At 56.8% G+C, this 27,107-nt stretch overlaps 3 protein-coding genes and 1 pseudogene across 10 annotated transcripts in view; 1 reads left to right on the top strand and 3 right to left on the bottom strand.

The window, feature by feature from the left end:
* Positions 1 to 4,318, bottom strand: part of NRBP1 (nuclear receptor binding protein 1) — a 34,055-nt gene extending 29,737 nt beyond the window's left edge. The window contains exons 1-2 of the mRNA XM_039710833.1: positions 4,159 to 4,318; positions 3,751 to 3,969 (exon numbers count right to left, since the gene is read on the bottom strand). Coding sequence (XP_039566767.1) covers positions 3,751 to 3,954 — 204 coding nt within the window. The 5' untranslated portion in view covers positions 3,955 to 3,969; positions 4,159 to 4,318. The remainder of the gene's footprint in view (positions 1 to 3,750; positions 3,970 to 4,158) is intronic.
* A 165-nt stretch (positions 4,319 to 4,483) lies between these two features.
* PPM1G (protein phosphatase, Mg2+/Mn2+ dependent 1G) lies at positions 4,484 to 19,851 on the top strand. Of its 5 annotated transcripts, XR_005627612.1 has the most exons (11): positions 6,677 to 8,419; positions 8,493 to 8,729; positions 9,011 to 9,080; positions 13,562 to 13,647; positions 13,958 to 14,090; positions 15,412 to 15,881; positions 16,304 to 16,441; positions 17,206 to 17,440; positions 18,407 to 18,579; positions 18,719 to 18,821; positions 19,170 to 19,851. XR_005627612.1 is itself a non-coding variant. In XM_039710836.1 (10 exons), the coding sequence occupies exons 1-10, from the start codon at positions 4,830 to 4,832 to the stop codon at positions 19,362 to 19,364; spliced, it is 1,680 nt and encodes a 559-aa protein (XP_039566770.1). In that variant the 5' UTR covers positions 4,484 to 4,829; the 3' UTR covers positions 19,365 to 19,851. The 5 variants fall into 5 exon arrangements, 4 of the variants coding, with proteins under 4 accessions (XP_039566770.1, XP_039566772.1, XP_039566771.1 ...); XM_039710836.1 differs by lacking the exons at positions 6,677 to 8,419; positions 8,493 to 8,729 and adding an exon at positions 4,484 to 4,949 and having other exon boundaries at positions 18,450 to 18,579; XM_039710838.1 differs by lacking the exons at positions 6,677 to 8,419; positions 8,493 to 8,729 and adding an exon at positions 4,495 to 4,634 and having other exon boundaries at positions 18,450 to 18,579.
* Positions 19,852 to 21,033: 1,182 nt separating this feature from the next.
* LOC120502883 lies at positions 21,034 to 22,273 on the bottom strand (annotated as a pseudogene).
* A 171-nt stretch (positions 22,274 to 22,444) lies between these two features.
* On the bottom strand, positions 22,445 to 27,013 carry LOC120502882 (E3 ubiquitin-protein ligase RNF19B-like). Of its 4 annotated transcripts, XM_039710842.1 has the most exons (9): positions 26,866 to 27,013; positions 25,550 to 26,107; positions 24,994 to 25,175; positions 24,480 to 24,630; positions 23,995 to 24,157; positions 23,459 to 23,573; positions 23,220 to 23,354; positions 22,936 to 23,128; positions 22,445 to 22,830 (listed from the first exon to the last, which is right to left on the bottom strand). In XM_039710842.1, the coding sequence occupies exons 2-9, from the start codon at positions 25,990 to 25,992 to the stop codon at positions 22,653 to 22,655; spliced, it is 1,560 nt and encodes a 519-aa protein (XP_039566776.1). In that variant the 5' UTR covers positions 25,993 to 26,107; positions 26,866 to 27,013; the 3' UTR covers positions 22,445 to 22,652. The 4 variants fall into 4 exon arrangements, with proteins under 4 accessions (XP_039566776.1, XP_039566773.1, XP_039566774.1 ...); XM_039710839.1 differs by lacking the exon at positions 26,866 to 27,013 and having other exon boundaries at positions 25,550 to 26,510; XM_039710840.1 differs by lacking the exon at positions 26,866 to 27,013 and having other exon boundaries at positions 22,445 to 22,812; positions 25,550 to 26,501.
* Positions 27,014 to 27,107: the final 94 nt, after the last annotated feature.

Below are 27,107 nucleotides of genomic sequence, written 5' to 3'. Positions count from 1 at the left end.
TGTCCTGTCACAGCAGGACAGCAGAAACAGAGGGGTAGGGTTTTCAGGCAGAGCAAGCAGAGAAGAGCCAGGAGAGCACAGGAGACCCCACCAGCCCTGTGACCACCCTGCCCTCACGCTGTGGGCCTTGCCCTGTGCTTCAGCCACAGGACCAGATACTCTGTAAAGCCTCTCCTGTGTGCTGGTCAGGAGAGCAACCAGGGATGTGGGCACAATTCCAGAGCCATGGAAGGAAATTCCAGCTCTGGGAGGAAAGCAGCACAGTCCACAACATTGCAGGAACCACAGGTACTTCTCCATGTTCCACAAAAAATGGAATTTGGGGAACGTAAGCATTTTCTATCTTGCTAAAAAAGGGTTACTAGTTCAAAATGTCACAGAAGCATTTGATTTTATTAAAACTACTCTGAACTTTCATGGGAATTACATTCTTTGCACTACAGAAGCTCCCTGTTTATAGGAAGAATTACAATCAGTGAACTCAACACTCAATCCTTTTTTACATCTGAAATTTAAGCAGGAATAGAATACAGAATAGCCAGCTGGAAGGGATCTCCACAGATTTCCTGGTTCCACTGTTCAACCCAACCAGGGCTGGCTCATGTCACAGCAATTGGGCATTGTCCAAATGCCTCAAACATGGACAAGCCTGGGGCACCGACCACCTCTCCAGGAAGCCTGGGGCAGGTGTGACCCTCTCAGTAAGGAAATGCTGCCTCTTGTCCAGCCTGAGCTTCCCCAGATGAAGCTTGGAGCCGTTCCCTGGTGTCCTGGCCCTGGATCCCAGGGAGAAGACCTATAGAGGGAGTATCCCCTCTCATGAACATCTGGTTCTGCTGTGTGCAACAGCCCCAGGATGGGGCTCTGCGCCGTCCATCCTGCTCCCGCCTGGACGAGGTTTACCCTCTCGATTCTAGGGCACATGCTCGCTCCAGCCGAGATGCTGCCGCCCAGCACCGGGTCCCCGTGGTCCCTTTCTGCAGGGCGGCGCTCACCCGCTCCTGTCCCCGCTCGGCCCTGTTCCCAGCAGCATTCCGCTCGTGACCCGGTGTATTCTGGCTAGCGGGCACGGCTCAGCTCCGCCCGGCGCCGCCCGGGGTCCCCTGCCCGGGGTCCCCTGCCCGGGGTCCCCTGCCCGAGCCCGGCGCAGCCCCGAGGGTGCGGCCGCCTCGGGGCGTGGCCACAGCGAGCCGCAGCCAATGGAAGCCGCCGGCGGTGATGTAACGCTGCGCGCCGCCTGCCATTGGTTGGCGAGGCCGAGCCGCGGGCCCCGCCCTGGCCGCCCGGCCCCGCCCCGCGCTGTCCCGGGACCGGCCCCGGTTCTGGTTCTGGTCCCGGTTCCGGACGGGCCGCGGGGCGCTAGGGAGGCCTGAGGCCGCTTTACCCGAGTCGGGAGCAGGCAGCCAGGGCGTGCGGGGACGGCAGGACCGGCGCAGGCCGTCCTGCCCCCCGCGACCGTTCCGGGACCGGCGGCGCGGGCACCGTCCCGCCGAAAGCCGCTCGTTTCGATGAGCAGGCACCGACAGCCCCGGCGCAGAGCCAGCCCGCCCCTCCCTGCACTGTCTGCACAGCTCCACCTCTGCTGCAGCGAGTGCATCGCTCATGGATGGTAGAACAACCTTTTTAAATAAAAAAGCGAGGCCATTACATTTCAAAGCCTACACCCAGAACATGCACTCGGGACAAGCAGGAAAGAATGTCACACATGGGAAGTACCAGGCAGAACACATTGTCTCAACCATGTGTGTGCACCCATTCCTCTCAGATTCTCATGTCTCATTGTTTCCACGGTGCCACCTCATCCCACATCCAGCTGATAGTGCCATAATAAAAGATAGGGATTGCATCACTGGGAAAAGGTCGGCAAATGCTTTTTCCAGAGTAACCCATCTCCCTGAGAGCAGTGGTGAGTAAGAGCCTGTTAACACACTGCACAGACAGGAATAACCAGAGCAGGCTGAGCTGTCACACCTCCCCGGGAAAAAGGGCACTCTGCCCTGGGACACTCAGCACAGCTGCTACACCAAATAAACTCCAGGCTGGGACACCTGCAGCAAGAGAGATCAGCCCAGTGACTGTGACAGCAAAGAGAGTCTGCTGTCATGCAGCTCAGGCAACAAAAGCCTCTGCACAAGCTGGGGGCTCACTGAGACACAAATTCACATGTGAAATCTAGAGACACGCCAGGCTGCAGCCGAGGCTGCTTCCTGTCAGACACAAGTATGTGCAAGAGTGAAGGCTTCAGCAGGAGCAGCCCCCAGCTTACCCAGCTCACTCAACAAGGATGTGTTCTGTGGCCCCGACGCCCATCCCTCAGCCTGTGGTGGCACAGAGAACTCTGACCTCCACAGTGGCAACCTGACGCCGTGAGACAATCATTCAGCCATGCCAAAATGTCAATTAATTTAATTTGTCTGCTGAGGGGGGACTGAAACCCAAAGAAAACACTAGAGCCTCCCAAATGTTACTTGTGGTGTAGGAGAGCACAGAAAACCCTGTGTCTCCTTGTGTCAGAATGATCAGCACCAAATAAAACACACTGAAAACACAGCACAAACAAACCAGCTTTGTTCTCCAGCATGTGCCCCTTCAGCACAGAGCAAGAGATAAAGCACTTCAGGTACAGAATATATTGAGAAGGACAGAACCAGACATTCACACTTCCTTAAAAAAGAGAAAAAGGAAACTTTTTTCCCCTACTGTTAACGCTACATTTGTAACCAATCTGCAGAGCCACACTAGAAAAGGCACATTCTGACCACACCACGCCAGCGTTTGGCTCACATTAAACCAAACCACGACAGCTCTCAGCAAAGGTGAAGAACTGCAGGGAATCCCTGACTTTACTCTGACCTCCAAATTTACATCAGAACAAACGACTCCCTCAGTACTACTGGGGTTTGCACTGCCCTTTTTGCAGTGCTGGACAAAGCAGACAAACCCCTGTGCTCAGCCCCGGAGCTGGCTGAGAAAAGCCCCATCAGCACTTGTGCCGCAGCAGTGCTGGAGCAGCACTTGTCTGGCTGTCAGCACCTGCCAGGGCTGCACAGCCTGCCCAGCCAGGGGAGAGGCACTGTGCCAGCACAGAGCAGAAACCAGCTCGTGCAGACAGCCCCCAGGAAGAAAAACAGAGCCCAGCAACGAGCGGAAAAAAGGATAGGTCCCAAACACCACGATCTAATCTCCTCGTGCCTTGACACAGCACGCTGCCAGCACAGGCGCTGAGGGTGGGTAGGGCAGGACAGGCCAAGGAACAAGCCTGTGTGAGCTGACTGTGCTCTATCCTGATTGCAGACGACAAAGCAAAGCAAGCACTCAAAGCTGAGGAGCCCGGCTAACCGGCTCAGGTAACCAGCCACCTGGGCAGCAGGGAGAACACCAAGAACTGCCCAGTCACTGCTCTTCACCGCTCCCAGAGAGAAAGATCTGCAGAACGCGACGCGCACCGGGAGAGCCGGAGCCACTCCCCAGCGCACAGCGGCAGCAGCTGGCCGTCACAGCGGCCTGCGGCAGGGCACTCATCACTGCTCCGCGCCGAGGAACGGCAGCCGGCAGGCAGGAGAAGGGCCACGCACCTCCCCGCCTCCCGGGAGCGCCACGGAGCCCCCCGGCGGGGCCCCGTTGTCCCGGGAACAGGTGGCAGGAGGACCCCGGGGTGGGGGGAAAGCGGGACAAGCGGGACAAGCGCCCGCCGGGCCCCGCCCGGGCTCCGCCGCAGCCCAGCTCCGGGAACCGGCTCCCGGCACTGACCTCCTCGCGCCGCTTCTGCCAGCGGCCGCACGGCGACTCCTCCAGGATCTCGGACTCGTCCTCGCTCTCCTCCTCCTCCTCCTCTGGGGGCGCCGCGGAAGTCACCGGCGCAGACACCGAGGTCATCCCCGGGCCAGACGAGGCGGGCTCCGGCTTGGGGTCGGAGCCGCTGCTGGGCACCTGCTTGGACTCGCCCTCCGACATGCTGCGGTCGCACCCCTGCGGCAGAGGTGCGGTCCGTGAGGCGCGGCGGGGCGCCAGGCCAGGCCGAGCCGGGCCCACCGGGCCGGACCGGGCCGCGCCCGCCGGGCCTGTCAGCCGGGGCCGCGCCCCGGGCCTGCCAGCGGCGCCCGAGCTAGCGGGTCCCGGGGCGAGGCGGGGGCCGAGGGGTGGGAACCGCGCACTTACCGGGCCCGCAGCACCTCCCGGTCCCGAGCACGTCCCCGCCGCAACCGCCGCGCTGCGTAACGCGCCGTGCGGGGTGGGGCCTCTGCCGCAGCCAATCAGCGCCGCGAGCGGCGCGTCAGCACCCGCCAATGGCCGGTGGGCGGGGCTCCGCGGTGCGTCACACGACAGGGGGCGCCCTGCGCGAAGGGCCGTGAAAGATCGTGAATGGGGCGGGGCAGCCTCGTGCAACAGCCAATGAGATAGCGAGAGGGGGCGCTCAGGGTCGCTGATTGGCCGGTGGGCGTGACTCAGCCTATATAAGGTGCTGTGTGCGCAAGGGCCCCTCATACAGAGGGGCAGGGCAATAATTCCGGTAGTTGTGAGCGTGCGCGGCTTTGTCTGTGCGAGCGGCTCCGGCTGGCGGCGGCATCGCCGGTCCCAAGCCCGCTGTTCCCCCGGAGGAGTCTCAGGGCAGGTCGAAGCCACCTGCGGGCCGTGTAGGTAGTCCCGGGGCGGAGCGGGCCGCGGTGCCGCTCTAGCCGCGCCTCTATGGTTGGCGCTTCCGGCCGCCGAGCTTCCGGCCGCGCGACTTCCGGTCGCCGCCCGCCGGTGCGAGGTCCCGCCGCCTCCGCAGTCCGCCCGCGCCCCCCGCTCCGGTCCGGTCGCCGCCGACCGAGGCCGCCGCGGCCGCAATGGGCGCCTACTTGTCGCAGCCCAACACGGTGAAGAGCTCCGGGGACGGCGCCGGGCTCGGGCCGCGCCCGCTGCACTTCGGGTTCAGCGCCATGCAGGGATGGCGCGTCTCCATGGAGGTGAGGGGCTGAGGCTGGCGGCGCGGCGGCGTCCACACCCGGCGAGGAGGTGCGGGGGCTCTCGGGCACCCCGGCCCTCCCGGGCGAGGCCGGGAGGGGCACCTTGCCTCTCCCGGTGCCGCCCAGCCTTGCCCGAATCCCACACGGCAGCCGCGTGTTCCGGCTCCTGCGTGGGGAGTCCCCCCGTGCGGTGGGGGACACGTGCGGCTGGGTAAATCCCTGCGGGAAATGAGGAATTCGGGGTAAAAAACCAAGGGAAGGAGAGTTTGGGTGAAAGCAAGTGGGAAATTCTCAGGAGAAATGCCTGATTTTCTCCCCTGAAGTGTTGGATGTCTTGCTGTGCTTCCTCTCTATTTTTATTTATTTGTAGGAAAATCTGTAGGAAGAATTCTCATGGCTGCTGTCAGCCTCCTGTTGCCCGTCCTGGCTTTGCTGGGCTCCTTGTGGGCAGATGAGCTGCCCAGACCCACACCTGCCTGAGGATCCAGGTGTTTGCCCGTGTCCCCCCAGTGCAGGAGGCTGCAGGAAGTGCCCTTGGAGCTCTTGGCTGGTGTGAGGGCAGTGTGGGGCTGCTGGCCCCGCGGGTCTGTGAGCTTAAGGCCCTCTGTGAGTACTGTAATGTGCTGCTTTGTTTTCCCTTCTGGGCAGCCAGCTAACAGCTGAATTCACTTAGGATTCATCCTGGTCCCTGCAGCCACCCCAGGTACACCTCTCAGCGTTCGCTTCCTAGCCCTGAGGCTGGTTTGGGGAGGTTGTCCTGTTCAGCTGTTGAATTTTTGCTGCTCTAGGTCCATAAGCTGTTTTGCCAGACACGTCACTGTCTCTTGGACTGCAGCAGCAATCATGCAGGTGACAAACCAGTGACCAGAAGTGCTTCCTCCTCTCTGTGTGAGCACCCCTGGGCTCTGGTTCTCAGGAAGATGCAGAACTGGTGCATGGGCTCCTGAGATTCACTCAGAGGATGTGTGTGGAGATGGCTGGCAGGGTCTGAGCTGGCCCTTGCCAGTGGCACAGGGACATTGCTGGAGCACTGAGAGTGACCTCAAAGGGATTAACGTGTGTAAGCAGCTCTGGCAGCCCTCTGCACAGAGCTGGGTGTGTCAGGGGGTCAGTGTCCCTCTGCATGGAGCTGGGTGGTTCAGGGGGTCAGTGTCCCTCTGCACAGAGCTGGGTGTGTCAGGGCCCAGGCTGGGGTGACGGAGGGCAGAGTGACCCTGGTTTTTAGGGTGTGCTGGGTTCACTCAGCCCTCCCACAGCTGGGACAGGGCTCTACCTTCACTCACCTGGGGCTATAGCTGGTACCTGTGCAGGGGCTGGGCGAGGCCCCAGCTGCAGGTGTGGGTTCTGCACTCCCCAGCATCTCTGGTTTCTCCGAGCTGGTGGAGATAGCGCTGAGGCTATCAGCGTGCACGTGGTTTAGTTGAGTTGTCCCAAGAAACAAGCAGGTGGCAGGAGTTGAACCTGGTGCAGATTGCCTGTTAGGAGCGAAGTGTGTGTTTTACACACAGCTGAGCAGTCAGTTTTCTTGCATTCCAGCACTCTGTATTCTGCTCTCTCTTGCCTTGTTTTGTTTTTTCACTCTCTTCCTGTTCAGTTGCACTTTTGCTCTTCTACAAGGCTTGAAGAAAGTCCTGAGCAAGTGTTTGTGCTTAATGCTGTGGTTCTGTGTGTGTTGGTGGAGCCAGTCGGAGTGTACCTGGTAAGACACCGGTATTTTGGGTGTAAAGGAGCTTTTTGTCACATTGTGCTTGGGTTTTAGGAGCCTTCAGGTGAGGCGGGTGTACAGGGCTCTGAAGAAATACTGTAGCTTAGTAACATATTAGAGAGGTTACTCTGGGAGTCAGGAAATGTTTGGGGCAGATGAGGGACTCCAAGGATAAGGATACAAAGCCAAATTGTATTAGGTACCAGGAGCAGCAAAGAAAAGGGCTGAAGTCAGTTTTATGGTCCAGAGGAGTGCTCTGGGATATAGTGGGAGGCACAGGATGTGCTTGGCTGGGGCTTCTCCAAACTCTTTGCTCCTGCTCTGACAGTACCCCCCCAGTGAGACACCAACGGCCCCCGTTTGCAGCTGCATTCCTTTCCCAGGCTTAGAACAAAAGCCCTCGCTGCAAAAACTGAGAGTTTGGTTCAAAATATGGAGATTTGTTAAATGAGCGCTCAGTTTGTTTATTTCCTTGCTCATTTCAGCAGAATTGGGTGCTTGATGTTTCAGACACAGTTCTTCACCACTGTTACAGTAACCGCTCAGGTAGCTAGGGAGAGTGAGGGCTCCCGGGGCAGCAGGAGCAGACTTTGGGAACCTTTGTGGGCTCTTCCAGCGCAGATATCCCAGTGGGAGGGCCGGGCTGGGCTGCAGCTGCTCTGGCAGCACGTGGAGCTTCAGAGCTGTGTGGTGGTGCTGGCAGGGCCAGGACCTGGCTTTGCCCCACGGGCAGAGCCACCAGCCCTGCTGCTGGAGCAGGACAGACCTGAGCCCTGCCCTGCTGTGCCAGCCCTGCCGTCTGCCCCTCGGGTGGGGCTCAGTGAGGGGACAGATCAGGACAAGCTCCAAGGGGCTCGGCAGGGGCAGCACGGACTGCTCTTGGTGCCCTTGGTGCTGGGTTTCCTCCACAGCAGCATTTGCATCTCTGTAATTACACTGCTGTTTGGTCACCTGGGGCTTACCCCAGTTACTGTCTCACTGGCTTCTGTGAATGCTTAGAAAAGTGAGCACTAAAATGCTGCTTCTTGGTTTATCTCTGTCTTCATTTGCTCTCTCCAGTGAGGGTTGGGGAAATTTCCTGCATTACCAGTCATTACTGGTTTGAACTCAGGTGGTCACTTGCCTGTTCAGAAGCTCTTTTCATCCCAGTGCCAGCAGTTCCATTGCAAAGAGTGCTACATAAACCCAGAACCTCACTGTTCCTGTTTCCTGAGCAAGGAACAAAGTTATATTTTTACAGAAAACTGGAACTCTGGAGAGCGAAGAGACCTTATCCAAGGAGTCGTACCTAAAAAAGCATTAGAGCTCAGTGGTTGCTGGGCTGTGATCTAGTTCCGTGTGTGTGTAAATTTTGGAATCTTGCTGGCAGCATGGACACATCCAGATATTTGAGACTGCTGTCTTGGAGTGAGCACAGTGTTTTGGGGCAGTTGTAGCACACTGAAGGTGATGAACCACAGAAAAGATCATATTGTTGAACATATTACAGGATACATGTTCTTCCTGACCAGAGTGTGGGATGTGTCAGGGGGTGAGGGCTGGATTGAAGGAATCTATGGGGGTAAGCTGGGCAGGGAAGGGCCTAGGAGAAAGGTTCAGCCTGGCCGTCTGTTCCAGGCTCTGCATTGCAATAGCCAAGGTGGGTTTGCTTGCCCATGGGGGAAGGAGTTCAGGCGTAAAAATCACAGGGATGCCTTCCTCCAAGCTGGCTGCTCCACAGAGACCTTTTGAGAGAAGGGCTGTGCTCTGTCCATGGCTCATGCTGGTGTTGAGCCTTGTGCTTTGCCCAGGGATGACAATGGGAGAGAAGGGCTGTGCTCTGTCCATGGCTCATGCTGGTGTTGAGCCTTGCCCAACACCCAGGGATGGCAGTGGAGCTGGGGAAGGGCCTGGAGCAGGAGTCTGAGGAGTGGCTCAGGGAGCTGGGAAAGGTTCAGCCTGGAGAAAAGGAGGATCAAGGTGACTTTCTCACTCTCTGCACCTCCTTGATGGGAGGGTGCAGCCAGGTGGGGGTCATGCTTGTCTCCCAGGAAACAGTGGACAGGAGAAGAGGAGAAGTCTCAAGCTGTGCCAGGGTAGGTTCAGGTTAACTTGTGAGCAATTTCTTCATGGAAAGGTTTTTCCAGCCCTGGCACAGGCTGGCCAGGGCAGCGGTGGAGTCCTAGAGGGGTTTAAAAGCAGTGTGGATGTGGCACTTCAGGGGCATGGGACAGCACTCTGGGTTGGCAGTGCTGGGGCAATGGTTGGGCTCAGTGGTCTCAGAGGTCTTTTCCAACCCAAACAAATTTGTGTTCCTTTGGTTTTCTGTGGGTCTAATGCAATCCCTTTCATTTCAGGCCTTTGCTCTCTCTTTCAGGATGCTCACAACTGCATTCCCGAGCTGGACAGTGAAACAGCCATGTTCTCTGTCTACGATGGACACGGAGGTAACTGCGTCCACTCTGCTCTGTCCTGTCCCTCAGTGTGACCCCTCAGGGCTGTCTGGGGCATCCATCTGTTGCTAGGAGCTCTGCTCCTTGATGGAAGCATTTTCTTCATAGATACCATCAGCGGAGGTTCTGAACTCTTAGGAGTCCTAGGAGGAAAGTCAGGGTTTGATCTGAAATTGAAATCAGATTTGTATTCCATCTTTTATACCTTTTGAGAATGGCTGTTTTTATGGTGGATAAGCTGGGCAGGAGAGTCACAGAAGAAAAAGTGGTAAGAAACATCACCTGAGATTTATTCTAGGCATTGTGTTCTAGTGGTCCAAGGAAAGAGTAAAAATCAAAACAGGCAGATCTATTCCCTGTAAGACTTTCTTAAACTGGAGGTTGCAGCCATTCCATCCTGGAGACATGGTGGAGTCTTCTGGATGAGCTAACTCTTCACAAATTTGTCTAACTGCATTTTAAGAAGGTTTCTGTGTTTGGTGAATGTTTACACTGTGCATTTTGCATAGAATCATTATTTGAAAAAGATATGGTTAAATCTGCTGCCTGATAATTTCACTGCAGTATCCATGACACAAGGAATGAGTGAATAATCATTCTGGTAGTACTTTTCACTTTTAGTTTTGAATTCAGTGTCTTTTTTATTGCAGTCAAGAGGAGTCCAAAGCTTCTGTCTGCTTGTATGACTGAATATTGCTATTAAATATTATTGCTAATATTATTACAGAATTTGCTCTGCCAATGTAATGTAAGAGCTCAAGATCTTGCTGTTAAAGATCCTGTCAAGATCCTTGCAATTTATTTTAATTTTGATCATCCTGAATGATCCATCATGGTTTACTGACCTCTTTTCCTGCTAATTTATGTAGATGTTGAACAACATAGCTTTTCAAGGAGCTGTCCCAGTGGCCATCCCCCATTTTGAAAACTGCTGCTATGTAACCTCCCTGCTTTTCTTGTTGCAGCTTAGTATGGAAAATGTTTGATGGTTTGTTTCACAGCTCTTTGAAAATCTGTGTGCAGTAGATGAACTGAGCTGCCTGTTTCCTCCTGTTCACTGGCTCTGTAACAGTGTCCAGTTTGTGACTGTCACTGCTGCAGATGTAGCTCTTCCAAAGAGGTCATCTCACTCTGGATAATGTATTTCATATCCTGAAATTACTTTTTTCCTGAACTTCACCTTAGAGTGTGCAGAGACCCATGTGGAGCAGTCACTGATATCCTGAAGGGTATCTTTGAGAACGTGGGGATGGTGAGTTGGTGCTGGGAGACAGGGAGTGACAAGCAACTGGGATGTAGGGATCAGGAGCTACTCAGCTCAGAAACTCTGTGTGTGTGTCAGGCAAAAGTAAAGATAAGGAGCATCTACCAAGAATGGGTCAAGAATGAAGAGTATCAAACCATCTGCTCTCCTCCGAGCTCAGGGTGTTGGTGTCTCAGCTGCCAAGGCCTTACACCATGTGTTGGGTTTTAGAGAGGCTTTGGAGACTCATGACATCCCTGTTAGTATGGGACATTAAGTATTGTGTTTGGGGTTCTTAAATACAATAGGAAAGATTAGTGAAAGGCATGGGATGGCAAAGCACTGGCATGAGTTTCTAACTTGTATTTTAGTTTTTTAGTTATTGAATCTCTACAGCTCTCCCTGGACAAACCATATCAGGAAGGACATGGATATAGTTGAATCTGAATTAGAAAAACAGCTTTTGGCCATCCCCTACTATTGTGTGATTTTATTGATGCAGTAGTTCTTAAGTTTGAAGCAATTTCTCAGGTCTCTCCCATGTAAGTTTTTGGGTGGGAACCTTGCTAAGATTTATTAGCTGGCAGTACAGAAACTGAATTTAGCTTCTCTTATATACCTTGCTCATCTCTCAGCCTGAAACACTCCAGTAAGCTTCCTGCTCCAGACAGGTTGGGAAAAGTTTTTATTATTGTGTTATTTGAAAAAGGGTGAGTTTGTGGGATTTTTTTACATATTAGCATTTTCCATTTCATTGATCAGTTTTTCTTTTAGGTTTCCCTCTTGTGGACAAACCTTCCAGTGTTTGAAAGGTGCTGCTGGGCCAGTTTTTTCCTTCCCCAGTTTCTTTTTTTATGTGCTCTGGCCTCCCCACCCCCAGATTCTGGAGGATGATATTTGGGGACTCTGCCCCTTGAGTGAGGGGCAGGGAGTGTTTGCTCAGTCCCTATTGCTGTCTACTTGTGCCTTTATTTTAATAACGTGTCTTCACTGACATATATCTTGCATTGCTCATCTGTCTTGAGGTTGATTCCTCTCTCTTTGCTATTTGCCTTTTCACTATTAAAAAAAATTATTATTATTATTGTTTTAAACTTCTCTCAACTCTAGGGCTTCCTGCCTTTTACTCTTCCAGTCCATTTCCCAGCTCCACGAGAGGTGGGCACCTGGCTGGGTGGTGCTTAGTTGCCCCCTGGGGTTAAACCACAGCAGTCCTTTCTTGGCACCCACCATGGGGCTGGAAGGGTTGGGGCAGTAATGGACAGAGCAAGTCAGAGGGGATTTGTGTCTGCTAGCAGCTGCAGGTCACTGTGCTGCTTCCCAAGATCAGTCTGCCTGACCCACATCACACTCTCTTCTGTGCTGTCCCTGTTAGAGGCTGGTGTTGCTTCCTGATCTTTGCTGGCCCTGCAGAGATTAGTAGTGTTTGACCAAGAGATCTGTTATTCAAATGCTGACCTTGAACCTCAGCTGGCACTTGGGGTCTGCACTGAGGACATCACTGTCCTTCAGCTTCCATCTCGTGGAGACAACTAACAGATTTTCACCTCCCTCCAAGAAGTGTTTTTGGAGAAAACATAGAATGGCCAAGGCATCACAACCCTCACAGGCAAGACTTTCTTCCTAATATCCCATCTAACACTGCCCTCTCTCAATGTGGAGCCATTCCCCCTTGTCCTGGCATTCTAGGCCCTTGTCAGAGGTCCTCTCCAGTGTTCCCAGGTCAGAGCCAGTCTCTTTGTTCCCTGTACCATGGAATGCTTTGCAGCACTGTGTAGCAACAGCCATTTGGCTGTTTGTGTTCTCAATGGCCACTTGATCTATTCTTTGCAGGTACATTGGAAAAGTCCTTGTTTGTCTTTCTCCCAATCTCCCCACTTCTCTGCTTCCCACTATGTTCCCTCTGCTGATGGCTGGCTGCTGCTTTCTTTTCACTTCCCTTGCTCCCCATTCCTTCACAGAGCTTTGCTCCTGCCTGCACAGCTCATCCTGGTGCCCAGCTGCCTGCACAGTCTCTGTTGGGCTCAGAGGAGGGCAGGGAATTTGGGATGTGCAGCAGGAAGATCAGTATTTGTGTGGCTGCTCCATCCTGTGGGAAACCTTCCTGTAGCCCAAAGGAAAGGAGCCCACGTGGCTCTGGTTGTACCTACAGGAAAGCCCCAGGTGCAGGTAGGCTCTGGCTTGCTGTGCCCTGCCACCCACACTGCTACTTCTTTGTACAATGGCAGGGAATGATTGGTCCAGCACAGTCTCAGGATGTTCCTGGACCCTGCAGTGGGATCTTCCACTTGCCTGCAGCTTTGGCCTGCTCCTCTCCCTCTTTCTGTGCAGTCATTTCATTTGTTTCTCAGTTTCTGGCTCTAATTTTTCTTCTTTGTGAGGTGTGAGCCACATCCATGTTCCTGTGTCCTACACTGTTCTTTGCTCGTGCAAAAACCTCAATGACTAGTGTGATCTCTTACAACTCATGCTACTCTTTCTTGCCCTGATCAAGATAAACTACAGAAATTCATCTTCCCTCAATGTTTACTCTTCCTTCTCTCTTAATAGCACGTTAGGGATCTAAACAAATGCCCGCATGCCCTAGCCGTACCTGACACCATTACTTACCAAGCTGGGGGAGTTTCTGGCTTTTAAAAATCTCTCAGCTGTTCTAGGATGAGCACTTGACTTGAGCTGTCTCTCAGTACTGATTATCCCCTGTGCTCTCAGCACAGTGTTCTGGCTGCTGTTTATCGTGCTGTGCTCTTTCCTGTACCAAGTGACTGCCCTATCTCCTGAGAGGTTCATCTCAGTCTCTGGGATCTCGTTGCCCTTGGTCTGGAACACACACTAGGAGACAGAACACTTTTTATGTGCTCACTGCACATTGGTAATGCTCCAATAGAACCTACAGTTAGCAAAAGCTTCCCTTTCCTTCTGCTTTCACTGACATGTGAAATTAAAGATTTCCAGGTATGCTAGACCTAAAGAGTCAGCCTAAGCTCCCTGTCAGGAAGTTCACAGCTTTGGCCAAACCTGGTGGTTTGGAGCTGTGAGGTTTGCCAGGGCCATCTGCACATCCTTCTGGGAAGGTGTAAGCAGGATCCCCACACTCAGCTGCTGTGTCACTGTTCTGTGTCTGGAGCAGCTCTGGCTTGTGTCCCAGGATTTACCTCAGGAATTCAGCTGCTCAAGAGCAGGGTCTGTCTCGAAGGAGCAGCCTCTTTAAATAGCTTCTGCTCTTTTTCAGGAGAAGAAGTTGCCCTGTACTGTGCCAAGTACCTCCCTGAGATCATCAAAGACCAGAAGGCCTACAAGGAAGGCAAATTGCAAAAGGTAAGGAGTCAGCTCTGCCCTGGACTGAGTGCCAACACAGAGGAAAGCCCTTGTGGCAGTACCCAGTTGGGTGTGGGTTGTCCAGGGAGGTGATGGACTCTCCATTCTCGGAGCTGTCCAGAACCTGTCTGGGCATAGTCCTGGGTGTCCCTGCTGGAGCAGGGTGTTGGATCAGGAGAAGCCTATAGGTACAGCCGTGCTGCGATTAGTTACAGTGTGCAAGCTGGAAGAGACTGGATTGCACAGCATGGCAGGCAGGCATCCTGTAGGGCAGGGGCAGCTGCCCACTCATGTCTGTGTTTACACACAGGCCCTGGAAGATGCATTCTTGGCCATTGATGCCAAGCTCACCACAGAGGAGGTGATTAAGGAGCTCTCTCAAATGGCTGGGCGGCCACAGGACGATGAAGATGAGAAGGAGAAAGTTGCTGATGAAGATGATGGTAAGTCAGGTGCCACTGAACAGACAAGGCTGCAGCTCCAGGACAGGGATGTAGAGCAGCAGGGTCAAGTCTCCTTGGGCACAAGGTTTTCTGTCCCAGTTTCTCAGTTAAATTTTGGCTGACTTGAGCTACTGCCCCTTAGCATGTCCATGCTTTGGGCTGATGCTAGAGGGGGAACCTTTATCCATTTGCAAGCTTAATGCTATGGATAACAAAACATCCTGTCACCATTTTCTATAGGGATTCCTTCATGGGTTTCAGGGTTCCAGGATATGTCAGGAATTCTGAGCTGGACTCAGTTGTGGGAGGGAAATGATGTGGTGTGCAGTGCTCAGCTCCCTCTGGCTGGTGGCAGCCACCAAGTGCAGCTAGGATTGAAGCAGATCCTGATCTTTTCAGCAGTTCTTCCCACAAAGAAGCAAGTGTTCCACCAGCAAGTGGCTGCCAGCCCAGGAGGTGTTTCCTGGGGTGGAATCCTGTGCTGCTCCCACTGAGTACCTTGTGACCAGCCTTGAGACAGATGCAGTGTGATCCTGTCACCTTGAACAATATGTAATCTGGAAATGCTGAATTTGTTGGTTTTTGGGTTTTTTTTCACTCCAGGGATTAAGAGGGTGGGTGGGTGGTTGAGTTTTCTTTCTTTTTGTTCTGTATTTTTAGGAGCATTTGGGCTATCTGTATTTGTTTTCCTTTTGGGATTAAATAGCAAAGCAAACTGTGTGCAAGGGGATGTCAGTGGTGTTTGGCCCATGGTCACTGGGGAAAGTCATGCCACTTTGTCTGGTCCCACCTGGGAGATGGCCAAAGCTGTGCTCTCACGTGTTGCATCTGTCCAGATGGCAGCTGGTGGGCATCCCTGGGGTGTTTCAGCTGTTCTCTTGTTCCTAGCTGCAGCATTAATGACCAAACCTGCACATGGAAGTGGTGGCTCTGCTTCCCTGCAGCTCCCAAGGAGCTTGTGCTTGGGCAAATGAGGCTTTACCCACACACCTGACGTGCACACTGTGCTACCAGCAGCCCCCATGCCTGATGTAAACACTCTGTGGTGCTGTCAGGTTGCCAGGAAGAATGGCTCTGGGGCACTGGGGGCACTGGCAGGCTCTGCTGTGGTCAGAAGTGTGGCCTTGCTGTTCCCATCCTGCTCACCTGTAGCATCTGGAGCTGTGTGAGGGCACAGACCTGGCTCAGAGTCAGCCTGGGGAGCACTGCTGGGACTCTGCCAGCAGCAGCCTCAGCTGGGGCAGCTCAGCACAGGACACAATGTGCTGGGTGTTCTGCTCTCACGCTCTCTGTCCTTGTCCCCTTCCTCTTCCATTTGCAGTGGATAATGAGGAAGCTGCTCTTCTGCACGAAGAAGCCACAATGACCATTGAGGAGCTTCTCACACGTTATGGACAAAACTGCACCAAGAACCTCAAAGCCAAGTCTGTAGCTGCAGCTGGGGATAATGCTGTGGAGGGGACAGGCAAGCAGCATGATGGGGAGTCAAATATGAATGGAGAGGCTGACCCAGGGGAGCTTCCCGACCACAAGGAGAGGAAGAATGGGAAGCCAGACGAAGAAATCACGGGTATTTCCTCCACCTCAGACAAAGCCAGCGCTGGAGGCAACAGCCCTGCTCTGCAGAAGCCTGAACTAGGCAAAGGTGACGAGGCCGTCACCTCTTCTACTGGGGAGGCCGGGCCCTCCTGCTCCTCTACGGGAAAGCCCCAGCGCACAACCAAATCCAAATTTTTTGAGGACAGTGAGGATGAGTCAGATGAGGTTGAGGAAGAGGAGGAAGACAGTGAGGTAGGAAACAGCACTGGAACAGAGTGGCCTTCTGGCTGGGCAGAATGCATTGCTTATGGTGGTACTTGAGACGAGCCTCTGGCTCATCCTAGGTGTGTTCCTAGGAGCAGGTGTTTCAGGCTGATCCTTTGAGGCCATCCCATGGGAATGTTTGGGATTATTGACCTAACCCTGAAGGACACACCCTCATTCTGCAGCAGCCATAGTTGATAGCCCCTGGTCCTGCTGCATGCACCATCCCTTCATCCACTGCTGTAGTGATACCAGCTGCTCTGGCTGTAGCCATCAAGTGTGGGGGACACGTGGCAGGTCACCTCACACCTCTGGGGGAACTGACCATTGGTCCCCAGGATGGAGGGACCAGCGGGCGGACAGCACCAAGGGTCCTGTGTGATTCCTGTGGTATCTCTCCTTTCTTGTAGGAATGTAGTGAGGACGAGGACGGTTACAGCAGTGAAGAGGCAGAGAATGAAGATGATGAAGATGACACTGAAGAAGCAGAGGAGGATGAGGATGAAGAGGAGGAAATGTTGTTACCGGGCATGGAGGGGAAAGAGGAGGTGCACACCCTGGTTTTGTGTTCTGCAGTTTAGCATGGAGCCAGGGGCATTTGGGAGACTCAGCTAGAGGTTGTTCCTGTTTGGGTGGGGACAGAACACCCTGTGCACTCTCCTAGGGCTGAGGGAGCTGCTGACAGCTTGGGTTTGTGCAGAAGCTGAGGGATGGGCCTGGGTCTGGATGGCAGGGTGAGATCTAAGAGGCTGATCCTGCTCTGGGTGTGAGGTGCTTGGAAAGCTCTGTGGAGGAGAGTGAGGGCAAGAGCAGGAGGGCTCTGCTGGCACCACTGCTCCATGGCATAGCATGACTCCTCACCGGGCAGGGCTGTGGCTCTTCAGCCCATGATGGTGCAATCAGGCAGGCCAGGGACCCAGGGGGTCCGGAGAAGGGAATGTGGCTTCCAAGGTGTCAATTTCTCCCTTTGGGGAAACGTCCTGATTTGAAGTGAGAATGTGCTCAAGCTGGGCTGGGGTTGGAATTGGTACATTAGAGTAGAGGGTACAGACCCGGAACGCCACAGAACCCTGACCCACCACGCTGCATGAGACTGGGATGGAGGTGTTGCCTAACCCTGCCCCTCAGTGAATGCACTCCTGGTGTTTCCCATTTCCCTCAAGCCTTCTCCACTGCTCTGTGTGTGCTTACGGGGTGGGGTGCAGCACCCTGGGATCTGGGACGCTGCTGGGGCTGTGCAGCTGGTGCTGGTTCCCTTAATGACCTGGCAGGGAGATAGAGAGAGAAATCTCACCAGAATTGTCTCCTGCAGCCCGGCTCAGACAGCGGGACCACGGCTGTGGTGGCGCTCATCCGGGGCAAGCAGCTGATCGTGGCCAACGCCGGGGACTCGCGCTGCGTCGTGTCGGAGGGCGGCAAGGCCGTCGACATGTCCTACGACCACAAGCCAGAGGATGAGGTGGAGCTGGCCAGGATAAAGAATGCTGGGGGCAAGGTCACCATGGACGGAAGGGTGAACGGCGGCCTCAACCTCTCCAGGGCCATCGGTAAGCAGGGAGGGGGGACGCTGGCAGGCCTGGCCTCAGGAGAGCCACACTGACAGCACTGCCAGTCACTGAGGTTGTGGAACAGTTTATAATGAGATGAGTGAAACCTCTTCCATGTTGGATGGGAGATTTCAGCCTAATTGGAGAAAATAGCCATGAAACAGTTGGACATCAGTGGAAAGCAGCATCTGACACATCCCAGGCTGGCGTGCCAGCAGCTGGGTTGTCAGAAACCACCTCATGTAAACTGTCCCAAAACCAGACTGCTGCCTCTGGAATGGGACTTTTCCTGCTTACTGGGTTATTGAGGAATCTTGGTGTGTTGCTTCCTGGGGACCTGGCTTCATGTTAGTTTGAGCCCATTTATTTATCTGAGTGTCTACAGAAGGACCCAAACCACTGAAATCATTATCTTAGTGTAAAGATATAAACCACACCTCTAGGGCAGAAATAAGGTGTTTGTCTAGGGAGACACTGGCATTCCCACCTGCTATTTTGTGGTGGCCCTGGAAGTCCATTCATAGGATGATTCCTGATAAGCTGCTAGTCAGAGCTGAGGGCCAGTTTTCTCAAGGGAACTTTAAATCATAAAATGAACCATGGAGTGGTTTGGATGGGAAGAGGGACCTTAAAGCTCAACCACTTCCAGCCACAGCCATGGGCAGGAACACCTTCATTAGAACAGGTTGTTCCAGGGCCCATCCAGCCTGGCCTTACACAGTTCCAGGGATGGGGCAGCCCCAGCCTCTTCAGAGGTGACGGGTGCTGTGTGCTGTTGGCCCCAGGAGGTGGGGAAGGGGCACTTGGTTTGCAGTAAGGACAGGCTGAGCTGGCCAAGACCCCTCTTCCCTGGGCTTGCCAGAGCTTTCACCTGGAACCTGCAATGATTCCTCTGCTTTGTGGCCCACAGCCTGATTCCAGGTTGTGGGAGCACTCACTGATCCCACTGGGAATGCCCTGTGGCAGGGCACAGCACTGCCTGTGCCCAGACATCTTCCTCCCCACACAGGGGATCACTTCTACAAGCGGAACAAGAACCTCCCTCCAGAAGAGCAAATGATCTCTGCCTTGCCTGACATCAAAATGCTGACAATAAACGATGACCACGACTTCATGGTCATTGCCTGTGATGGAATCTGGTGAGTGGTGAGGGAGCTGCTGTGCCTCTGGGGCATCACTGCTCCAGCCTTTCTCCAGAGCTGAGCCTGAGGAAGGCCTGTTGGACACTATGGCATGTGTGCTCCCTTTGCCTACCTTCCTGACCTTTCTGCTCTGCAGGAACGTGATGAGCAGCCAGGAAGTGGTGGATTTCATCCAGTCGAAGATCACCCAAAAGGATGAGAATGGAGTGCTGCGGCCACTCTCCTCCATCGTAGAAGAGGTAAGAGGGGAGCTGTGTCCCTCCAGCAATGTGGCATTCCTGCATCCCGGCTCAGTGCCTGGCTCTGCCCTCCCACTCCCTCAGATGGGTTCCCTGGGCACTCCAGCCAGTGTCTGACCGCAGGGGTGCTGTCCAGCCAAACGAGCTTCTGCTCACATTCAGGAACCTGGGGCTGCCAAGGCCATCTCTGTCCCTTGTCCAGTGGGAACAGCATTTGACTCCTGCTGCACAGATCTGGCCTGGCCACTGTCCCTGACCACTGTCAGGTGCTGGAACAGGCCCAGTGCCTCAGGGTGGTGTCCCAGTGTGTGTCTGTTTTCTCTGCTGACTTGCCCTGTCCCTCCCCAGCTGCTGGATCAGTGCTTGGCTCCAGACACCTCAGGGGATGGCACCGGCTGCGATAACATGACCTGCATCATTATCAGCTTCAAACCCCGTAACACACACCCACCCGCTGAGAGTGGGAAGCGGAAACTGGGGGAGGCAGCAGCACCAGCAGAGGAGAACGGTGGGGACAGCACCAAGAAGGCCAAACTGGAGTAGCAGGGCCCACCTGGGGACTGGGCTGTGCTCACCAGACTCTCGTTTCTTACCCATGCTGAACTCAAGACTGCAGGTCTTGTCCTTTTTTTAGCCTTAGCAGAGGCCTTGTTTGTCCGTGTCCTGGTCGGGGGGTGGGGCGGGTCTGGTTAGCAAGGGCATGTCGCACTGTTCATCCGTAACCATTCCAAAGAGGGAGCCAGGATGAGCCGCGCCCGGGAGCGCTGCACCGCAGTCTGCTGAGGAGGAGGAGGAGGAGGATGTCCCCCCATTGTCTCCATGTGGTTGTTGCCATTTCTGTGCCTGTGAATTTCTGTTTGGAGGGAAGAACTTTTTCACTGTTGAGGTTTTTTTAATCTGCACCCGATTATTTAAGGCCCTTTCTGGTTTTTTTTTGTGAAACAATCTGGCGGTGGTGCTGCAGCCACGCCGTGTTCAGTTGTACACTTTCAATCAATACTTTTTTCAAACTAAAAGACCAGAAAATATAGGTGTGGTCTTGGTCCTTGGTTCTTTCCTGGAGGGGGGAATGAGGAAGGTGGGGTTGGGAGGAGAACATTTGTCCCTGTGGTCCTGGATCACTGCAGGGTTTTGGCCTGTGGCTCCCAGTTTGCCCAGGATGGCTCTTCTGAACTGTCTCACACAGAGCAGACATGAGCCTCTGGAGAAAGTTTGTGTCTGCTCAAGGGATAGGGGTACCAGGCACGCCTCTGAGCTCACCTGCCCATAGCACCCACAGAACTGCACCTTCTGTCAAGGTGTGTCAAGAGGCAGCTCCTCCCTGATGCACAGCTCGGACAAGGGCTGTCAATACCTGCTCTGGCAGGAGCAAAGCCATTGGGCTGTAAAACACTGATGGAAGGGTGTGGGCTATACAGGTGGGCTCTCCCGGTGTAGCAGAAAGAGCCCACTGGAAGATAAGAGCACGCTGTGGTGATCCATTATTTCTTTTCTTTTCACAGTTGGTGCCTTTTTATGTGCATTTCCCACACTTGTTCTTTCTCCCAGTCCCTCTTTCCCCCACAGCCTGCAGCTGTCCCACCTGCCCCAGGATTCCAGGGAGCCAGAAGCTCTGTGGGCAGCAGACCCCATTGCTGCCAGGGGGTCCCCCTGGACCTCAGGCACCCTTGTCTGACCATCCTGGGGCCCCTGTGACAGCCAGGCCAGAGCCAGCACTGGAGGTGACCAGGGCACCTCCCTGCACAGCCCCTGGCACCCTGTGCTCCTCTGTTCCTGGTGAGCTGCCAGCACTGACCCTGCCAGGAAGCCACAGCACCTCTGCATCTGTGTAGCTGCAGCGAGGCAATGCAAACACCTGCAGCTCTGAGGGCCTTTGCTGTGGCACAGGACCCACCACAGAGCATTTTGAGTAAAATCAGCATGATAAAACATCAACAGAGCACACAGAAAATGGTCTACAGGTTACTAACGTGAGGTCACCAAGAATCAGAGCCGTTTTGGGGACTCCACAGAGACTGGAGACTGCATCACAAACCTTAATGAGCAGGAACAAAGTTTAAAACCAAACCCTCTGGAGACGGATGCTTGGCAGCAGGAACGGGATGACAGCACATGGTAATTGAGGCAAACTGGTTTTAATGTCACCAAGCAAAGCTGCCTCAGCTCAGGCTCTCGGGGACTGCAAAAATAACTAATACTTTAGGACTTCTTGTTGCTGTTACTGTTCATTCTGTTTATTCATAATCTGGAGTAGCCTTGACCAGGATGTTGATATTAGGGAGGAAGCATGAGGTACTGAGCAGCCCCTTCCCAGAGTGATCCTGAGATGAACCCACCTGGCAAGTGAATGTTGTGCTGAGAACAAACCCACTTTTACAAAGGAAAAAAGTCGTCTTGAGAGGTCTCCTCAGGCAGCCCCATTCCAGGGGAACATGGGAACAGCCTGAACAGCACATCCAGCTGCAGCACTGGGTTGTGTGAGGCTCTGAAGCACCAGACTCACACAGGGCTGCAGGAGCCCAGCCTGGAGACACCAGAGCAGTTCAGGACTGGACAACTCACTGCAGAGCCACCAGACAGGCTGGGGAGCTGAAGCCTGGGGCTGCCAGGGAAGGGGTCAGAGGTGCCAGGAGAGGCAGAACCTGTGCTGGTGAGGGACAGACTGAACTGCAGAAGCCAAGACAACAGCCGAGGACCAGAGGGTGGAGTTCACCTTCTAAAAGGGAAGATCTGTTGTGCAAGGCACTGCCAGAGGCACAACCCCATCACATGAGAATCCCAGAGCAGCTGGGGGAAGCTGTGCAGGTGAGCCAACTCACCAACCTCATCTCCTGTGAAGACAGGCTGGGACAGCTGGGGATGTTCAGTCTGGAGAAGGAGCCAGGAAGACCTTAGAGTCACAGTGCCTCAAGGGGCTCCAAGAAAGCTGGAGGGACTTTGGACAAGGGCCTGGAGGGACAGGCAAGGGGAAATGGCTTCCCACTGCCAGAGGGCAGGGTTCAATGGACTATTGGGAAGAAATCCTTCCCTAGTGAGGCCCTGGCACAGGTTGCCCAGGGAAGCTGTGGCTGCCCCATCCCTGGAAGTGTTCAAGCCAGGTTGGACAAGGCCTGGAACAACCTGGTCTAGTGGAAGATGTCCCAGCCCATGGCAAGGGACAGCAATGAGCTTTAAGTTCCCTTCCAACCCAAATCCTTTACTCACTCTGTGACTGGCCCAGCTCTGAGCAGCAAAACGTTCAGAAGTAGCTTTTTCTCCCCAGGATGCTGCAGCAGCATCAGAGTGGCAAGGATCCCAGGGCCTGAGACTATGCAGCCCATCTGGCACTAGGTCCCCACCTACAGCCCAAGGTGGTCCCTCCACACAGGCCTTGCTGCACGATGGATCCCTATGGGGACCAGCACCAGAGATGGGAGCTGGGGGGCTGCTGCCCTCCCCTAACCCTGCAGCATGCTCTCAGGGCAGATCAGCTGGTACAGACAGGGCAGAGGCCACTCCAGACAACCCCTGCATGGCTGGGTGGCCTCTTCCTCACACAGATGCAGATGTGATGCCTGTCCTGCACACCAGTGGGCTGCCAGGGGGCTGTCCTCTCAGGGGAGTTTTGCCACAGGAGACAGAGGGACCCTCAGAAAGCAGCTTTATTTCCTAGCGGTGCCTCTGGGAAAGGGGCAGGCAGGGCTAGTGCAGGGTGCAGCAGTGCTGGGTGCAGCTGGCACCCACCCAGGACCCAGCTCCCAGGGCTGGGTGTGCTGGCAGAGGGGGACTGGCTCTGCCACAGGAGGGCACAGGGCCTGTGTGTGGATCATGACTCTCCCCCTCGGGCCCCCATCACTCCACAGGGACACCCACGGAGCTGCCCTTGTCACTGGTGCCTCCCAGGGAGTCCCCAGAGAGGCTCTGCCCAGACAGGGCACTGCTGAGGCTCTGCTGCCGGGCAGAACGTGGCACTGCTTCCACCGACACCTCCACCTCGATGGTCACACCTTCCCTGCAGACAGACACTGGCCTGAGGGCAGCAGCCCAACGGGGAGCGTCCTCGTCCCTGCCCAGCACAGCGGAGCACGCTGTTGGCAAGGGATGTGGCCCCCCTGCCCCTCGGCACCCTGCCTACCTGTCAGAGGCGTCCTGGCCCTCGCTCAGCATGCTCCCTGCCAGGGCCACTGTGCTGGCTGACTGGCTGTCCCCTTCTGGCCACAGCGGCCCTGGGCGCGCGCTGCGGCTGCTGCTGGGCAGGGAGGCAGCGGGGTCTGGAGCTCCGTCCTCGCCCGCTCTGGGGCTGGGCAGCACCGACCACAGCTCATTCACTGGGGAGAGAGAGAGCGCGCCGTTCCCACGGCCTGCCCCTGTTGGAGCAGGGAGGGCACAGGCCAGGCCTGCCAGCTGTGTGGGACCCACGCTTGGCCAGGTTGTCCAGCTCCACCACGCCGAGGTCCCCGGGCGCGCGGCCGCCCCTGCAGCCCCAGCGGCTGCGGCACAGCGACAGCACCACGGTCCCGTACACGTAGGTGAGCACCAGGGGCACGCCCACACCTGCGGGTGGACAAGCTGTCACTGCCCAGCCCAGCCCTGCTGCCTCTGGACCCAGGCACCAGCCCCAGTCCCACCCCAACGTGGGCAGTGCCCTCGGCACTCACCCACAGTGAGAGCTGTTATGATCGGGGACACAACGAGCGACAGGAGGACGCTGCTGGTGACAGAGAGGCACTGCTGGCACCCGGACAGGCTGCTTCGCCGGCTCTGGCCCAGCACCTCAAGGACAAGACACAAAGGTGAAGGGCTCTACAAAGACCTCGGCACAGCCCCAGGGACTCAGCCTCTTCCCAGCCTGGCAGAGCTCTAGCCACAGCCACCCAGACACCCCTCCCTCTCCTCAGGGACAGGCAGCCACAACAGCACTGCCACCACAGCACGGGTGTTCCTGGAAAGCCTCCCTAAACCCTTCCTCCTTTCACCCACCCTGACCCCACTCCCCAGGCTGAGCACACCTGCACTTGCAGGGGCTGCTGCAGGCAGCAGAAGGTCCTGACAAAGCAGGACTGTGGGCTGTCAGGGCTGGCACAGGGATGTGCTGAGGGCAGCAGGGAGCACTGCAGGTCTGCCCAGGCCAAGAGCCATGGGCTACCAGGCTCAGGAGCAGGACCACAGGGACTCCAGGACCAGCTGCCAGTACCTTCCTACCCATGTAGATGGGGATCCCAATGGTGATGACAGGGACAGCAACACCCGCCGCAAGGGAGATGACCATGGGTGCCCCCAGCACCATGCCCAGCTGCCACAGGATCCTCCGGGTCCGTGACCACGGCCTCTTCCCCCAGAAGGTGCAGCCAGAGGGGCTGTGGGGACAGAGTGGGGCTGAGCCAAGGATTCTGCGAGTGGCAGGCAGAGACCAGCACAGCCTGGCCCCACGTCAGGGGACATCCATGAGCCCTCCTGAGAGCAGGCAGCCAGGCTCCCCCAGCCCTGAGCTCCAGCTGCCTCCTGTGGGGTGCCAGCAGCCAGCCCCAGCAGCACAGACCACCCTGCTCCCCCTGGCTAACCCCAAACCTGGGGCAGGGCCTGGCTGCCCCCATCCCAGGCCCCCAGCCTCGGCCAGTGCAGTCCCACAGACCCCCCAGCTCCTTTGGGAGCCCCCAGCCCCTAAGGCCCTGTACTGACCTCAGGAAGTGCACGTCAGAGATCTCCTGCAGGCAGAGCCAACAGAAGAGGCAGCCACAGACCGTGCAGTTCATGCGGTTGCAGCTCCCATCGTTGATCTTCATGATGAAGGCGCTGCAGCGAGGACAGACCTTGATGTCCTCGGCCTCAGCTGGGGGCAGATAGGATGGGATGGGGGAGCAGGACACAACAGTGTGCATCCATCCCAGCCTGTCCCTGTCCCAGTGTGCATCCATCCCAGCCTGCCCCAGGCCTGTCCCTGTCCCAGTGTGCATCCATCCCAGCCTGTCCCTGTCCCAGTGTGCATCCATCCCAGCCTTCCCCATCCCACAGGAAGCATGGGGGGAGCCGAGGTCCCTCTATACACCCCAGCCCAACTGGCACAGGGGCTGTGAGACTGCAGCAGAGGGAACTCTGGATCCTGGTTGCAGCAGCCCCACAGGCAGGAGGCGCAGAGGCACAGGACTGTGCCAAACCCCAGCCCTGCTGCTCCCACCCTGGGCCAGCGTCTCACCGTGGGTCATCTCCTCTGGCTGTGCTGTGGGGGTGGCCAGGCTGGGGGTCGGTGGCACGGGTGCACAGGGGCCGTCAGGGTGCCAGGGCTGCCGGCAGTGGTAGCAGAACTCGGTGCCACAGCCCTCACGCCCACAGGTGAGGCGGGGACACTCAGCACAGCCATGGGCAAAGACAGCGTAGCTGTGGGGAGAAGGCAGCTGGAGCTGGGCTGCAGCAGGGTGCTCCTCCCTGCACAGCCAGCCCAGGCCGTGGCAGTCCCGGCCTCACACTGAGCTGGAGCCACAGCCCCGGCCCAGGAGAGCTGGGATCCACCCTCAGCAGCCCACCGTGTCCAGCAGCCACAGCCCTGGGGCTCACAGAGTGTCTGGCACAAGGACACCAGCCCTGGCAGGCAGAGCTGCACAGGCCCTGCAGCCAGACCAGGACTGGACACTTCCCCGGGCACACCCAGCCCAAGGCAGGACAAAGGGACGGGACCCGAGGCTGGGAAGGGCTCCCGGGACACAGGCACTGCCGCTGCTGCAGGACGGGCCCACCCCGCACTCGCGCGGTACCTGCAGTCAGGCGCGGGGCACCAGCGGGTGCCGGGGTCAGCCACCAGCAGCCGGCGCAGCAGGAACTCCTCGTACTTGTCGCGGAGGGCGGGCTCGGGGAGGAGGCGGTGCACGTCGTGGGGCTGCAGCGCGGCGGGGCAGTGCGGGCAGGACACGGGCACGCGGCTCTCGCGCACGGCCAGGCACAGGTACTGCTGCAGGCAGGCCCGGCAGGAGCGGTGCGAGCAGCACGCCAGCCTGGGGAAGGCCTCGGGCGGCTGCGGCAGCAGGCACAGGGGACACTCCTCCAGCGCCGGGCCCTCGCCCAGGGCCAGCACCACGCGGGTCTCCTCGGGCGGCTGCGGCTGCGGCTCCGGCGGTGTCTGCCCCCCGAGGGCGTGCGGCCTCCGCCTGAAGCAGCCCAGCAGCCGGCGCGGCCCGGGCACACGGGCGGGCTGCTCCATGGCTGCCGTGGAGCTACGGAGGGCAGCGGGGAGCTGCTGGCCCCAGGGCCCGGCGCCTACCGGGGCCCAGCACAGGTGACAGCGGAGCCATCCCCAGCTGCAGCCGGCGCTCAGCCTGCAGAGGAACTGCCCCTGAGAGCGAGCCCGTGCTCCAGAACTGCCCCCTCGCCCGTCCTGCCCCATCCTGCCTCCTCCAGCTCCGCATGACAGGCCCACAGAGCTCCCAAATCCCCAGCGTCGGGAAGAGTGACAGCACCGTGACAGCCAGGCCAGGCACAGGGCAGCGTGGCACTCACACCCACCCCTGCCCAGGCTGAGACATGGCTCAAGCACTCCTCACCGGAGCTCGCTTGCCAAGGGAGCCAGGACCCAGTGCATTCAGCGACCAGGAGCCGGGTGACTCCTGCAGTGGGGTAAATCTGTCCATTTTCCTCACTTAGAGCTTGCAAATCCACTCCCTCCCCGTGGTCCTTCCCTCTCTCCTCCCCAGAGCTGCCCCTGCCCTCCCCACACAGCAGCACTGCCAGACCCACAGCCTGCAGAGCACTCCCGTGTCTGAGGCCAGAACCAGTGACAGAACCAGTGACAGAACCAGTGGCACTCGGGTGAGGCTGAGGAGTCCCAGCACACCTGCTCTGCTGGGCCAGGCGCTGGGTGGCTCCGCATCCCCCCGGGGACACGGCGCTTCCCGGGGGACAGGGCACTTCCCAGGGGACACTGTGCTTCTCAGGGGACACAGGACTTCCCAGGGGACATGGGGCTTCCCAGGGGACAGGGCACTTCCCGGGGAGCGGGAGGCTGCAGCGGCCGGGGCAGCCGTGCAGCGGCGGGATTGGCGCGGTGACCGGACAGCGACAGAGGCCAGGGCTGTACCTGTCAGCGGGGAACCATCGCTGGCAGCACGGCACGGCACGGCACGGCCCGGCACAGCAACCCGCGGGACCTGCAAAGGGGCAGCAGCGGTCCGTGAGAGGCCGAGCGCGGCCGCACAGGCGGGGCCGGAGCGGAGGCACCGGGAGCGCAGCGAGCCGTGCGCGTGGGGCCGGGCACAGCCCGCCCCGGCGGCTCCGGGACCGGCCGGGGCACGGCGTGCCCGCCGTGACCGCGCGGGGGCC

Source organism: Passer montanus, unplaced genomic scaffold (genome assembly GCF_014805655.1).
Source record: "Passer montanus isolate IOZ18808 unplaced genomic scaffold, ASM1480565v1 scaffold232, whole genome shotgun sequence".
Lineage (NCBI taxonomy): Eukaryota > Metazoa > Chordata > Aves > Passeriformes > Passeridae > Passer > Passer montanus.
The sequence above is the reverse complement of the archived record's forward strand: the minus strand, read 5'-3'. Positions and strand labels throughout refer to the sequence as shown.

Coding starts and splice junctions, on each gene's coding strand:
- LOC120502882 (XM_039710839.1), bottom strand. CDS start 26,175: ATGGGGCAGGACGGGCGAGGGGGCAGTTCTGGAGCACGGGCTCGCTCT. Junction 24,631..24,993: donor GCCAGAGGAGATGACCCACG/GTGAGACGCTGG, acceptor ATCTGCCCCCAG/CTGAGGCCGAGGACATCAAG. Junction 23,129..23,219: donor GCTGGACAACCTGGCCAAGC/GTGGGTCCCACA, acceptor CTCTCTCCCCAG/TGAATGAGCTGTGGTCGGTG.
- PPM1G (XM_039710835.1), top strand. CDS start 8,520: ATGGCAGTGGAGCTGGGGAAGGGCCTGGAGCAGGAGTCTGAGGAGTGG. Junction 13,648..13,957: donor AGGAAGGCAAATTGCAAAAG/GTAAGGAGTCAG, acceptor GTTTACACACAG/GCCCTGGAAGATGCATTCTT. Junction 16,442..17,205: donor GCATGGAGGGGAAAGAGGAG/GTGCACACCCTG, acceptor TGTCTCCTGCAG/CCCGGCTCAGACAGCGGGAC.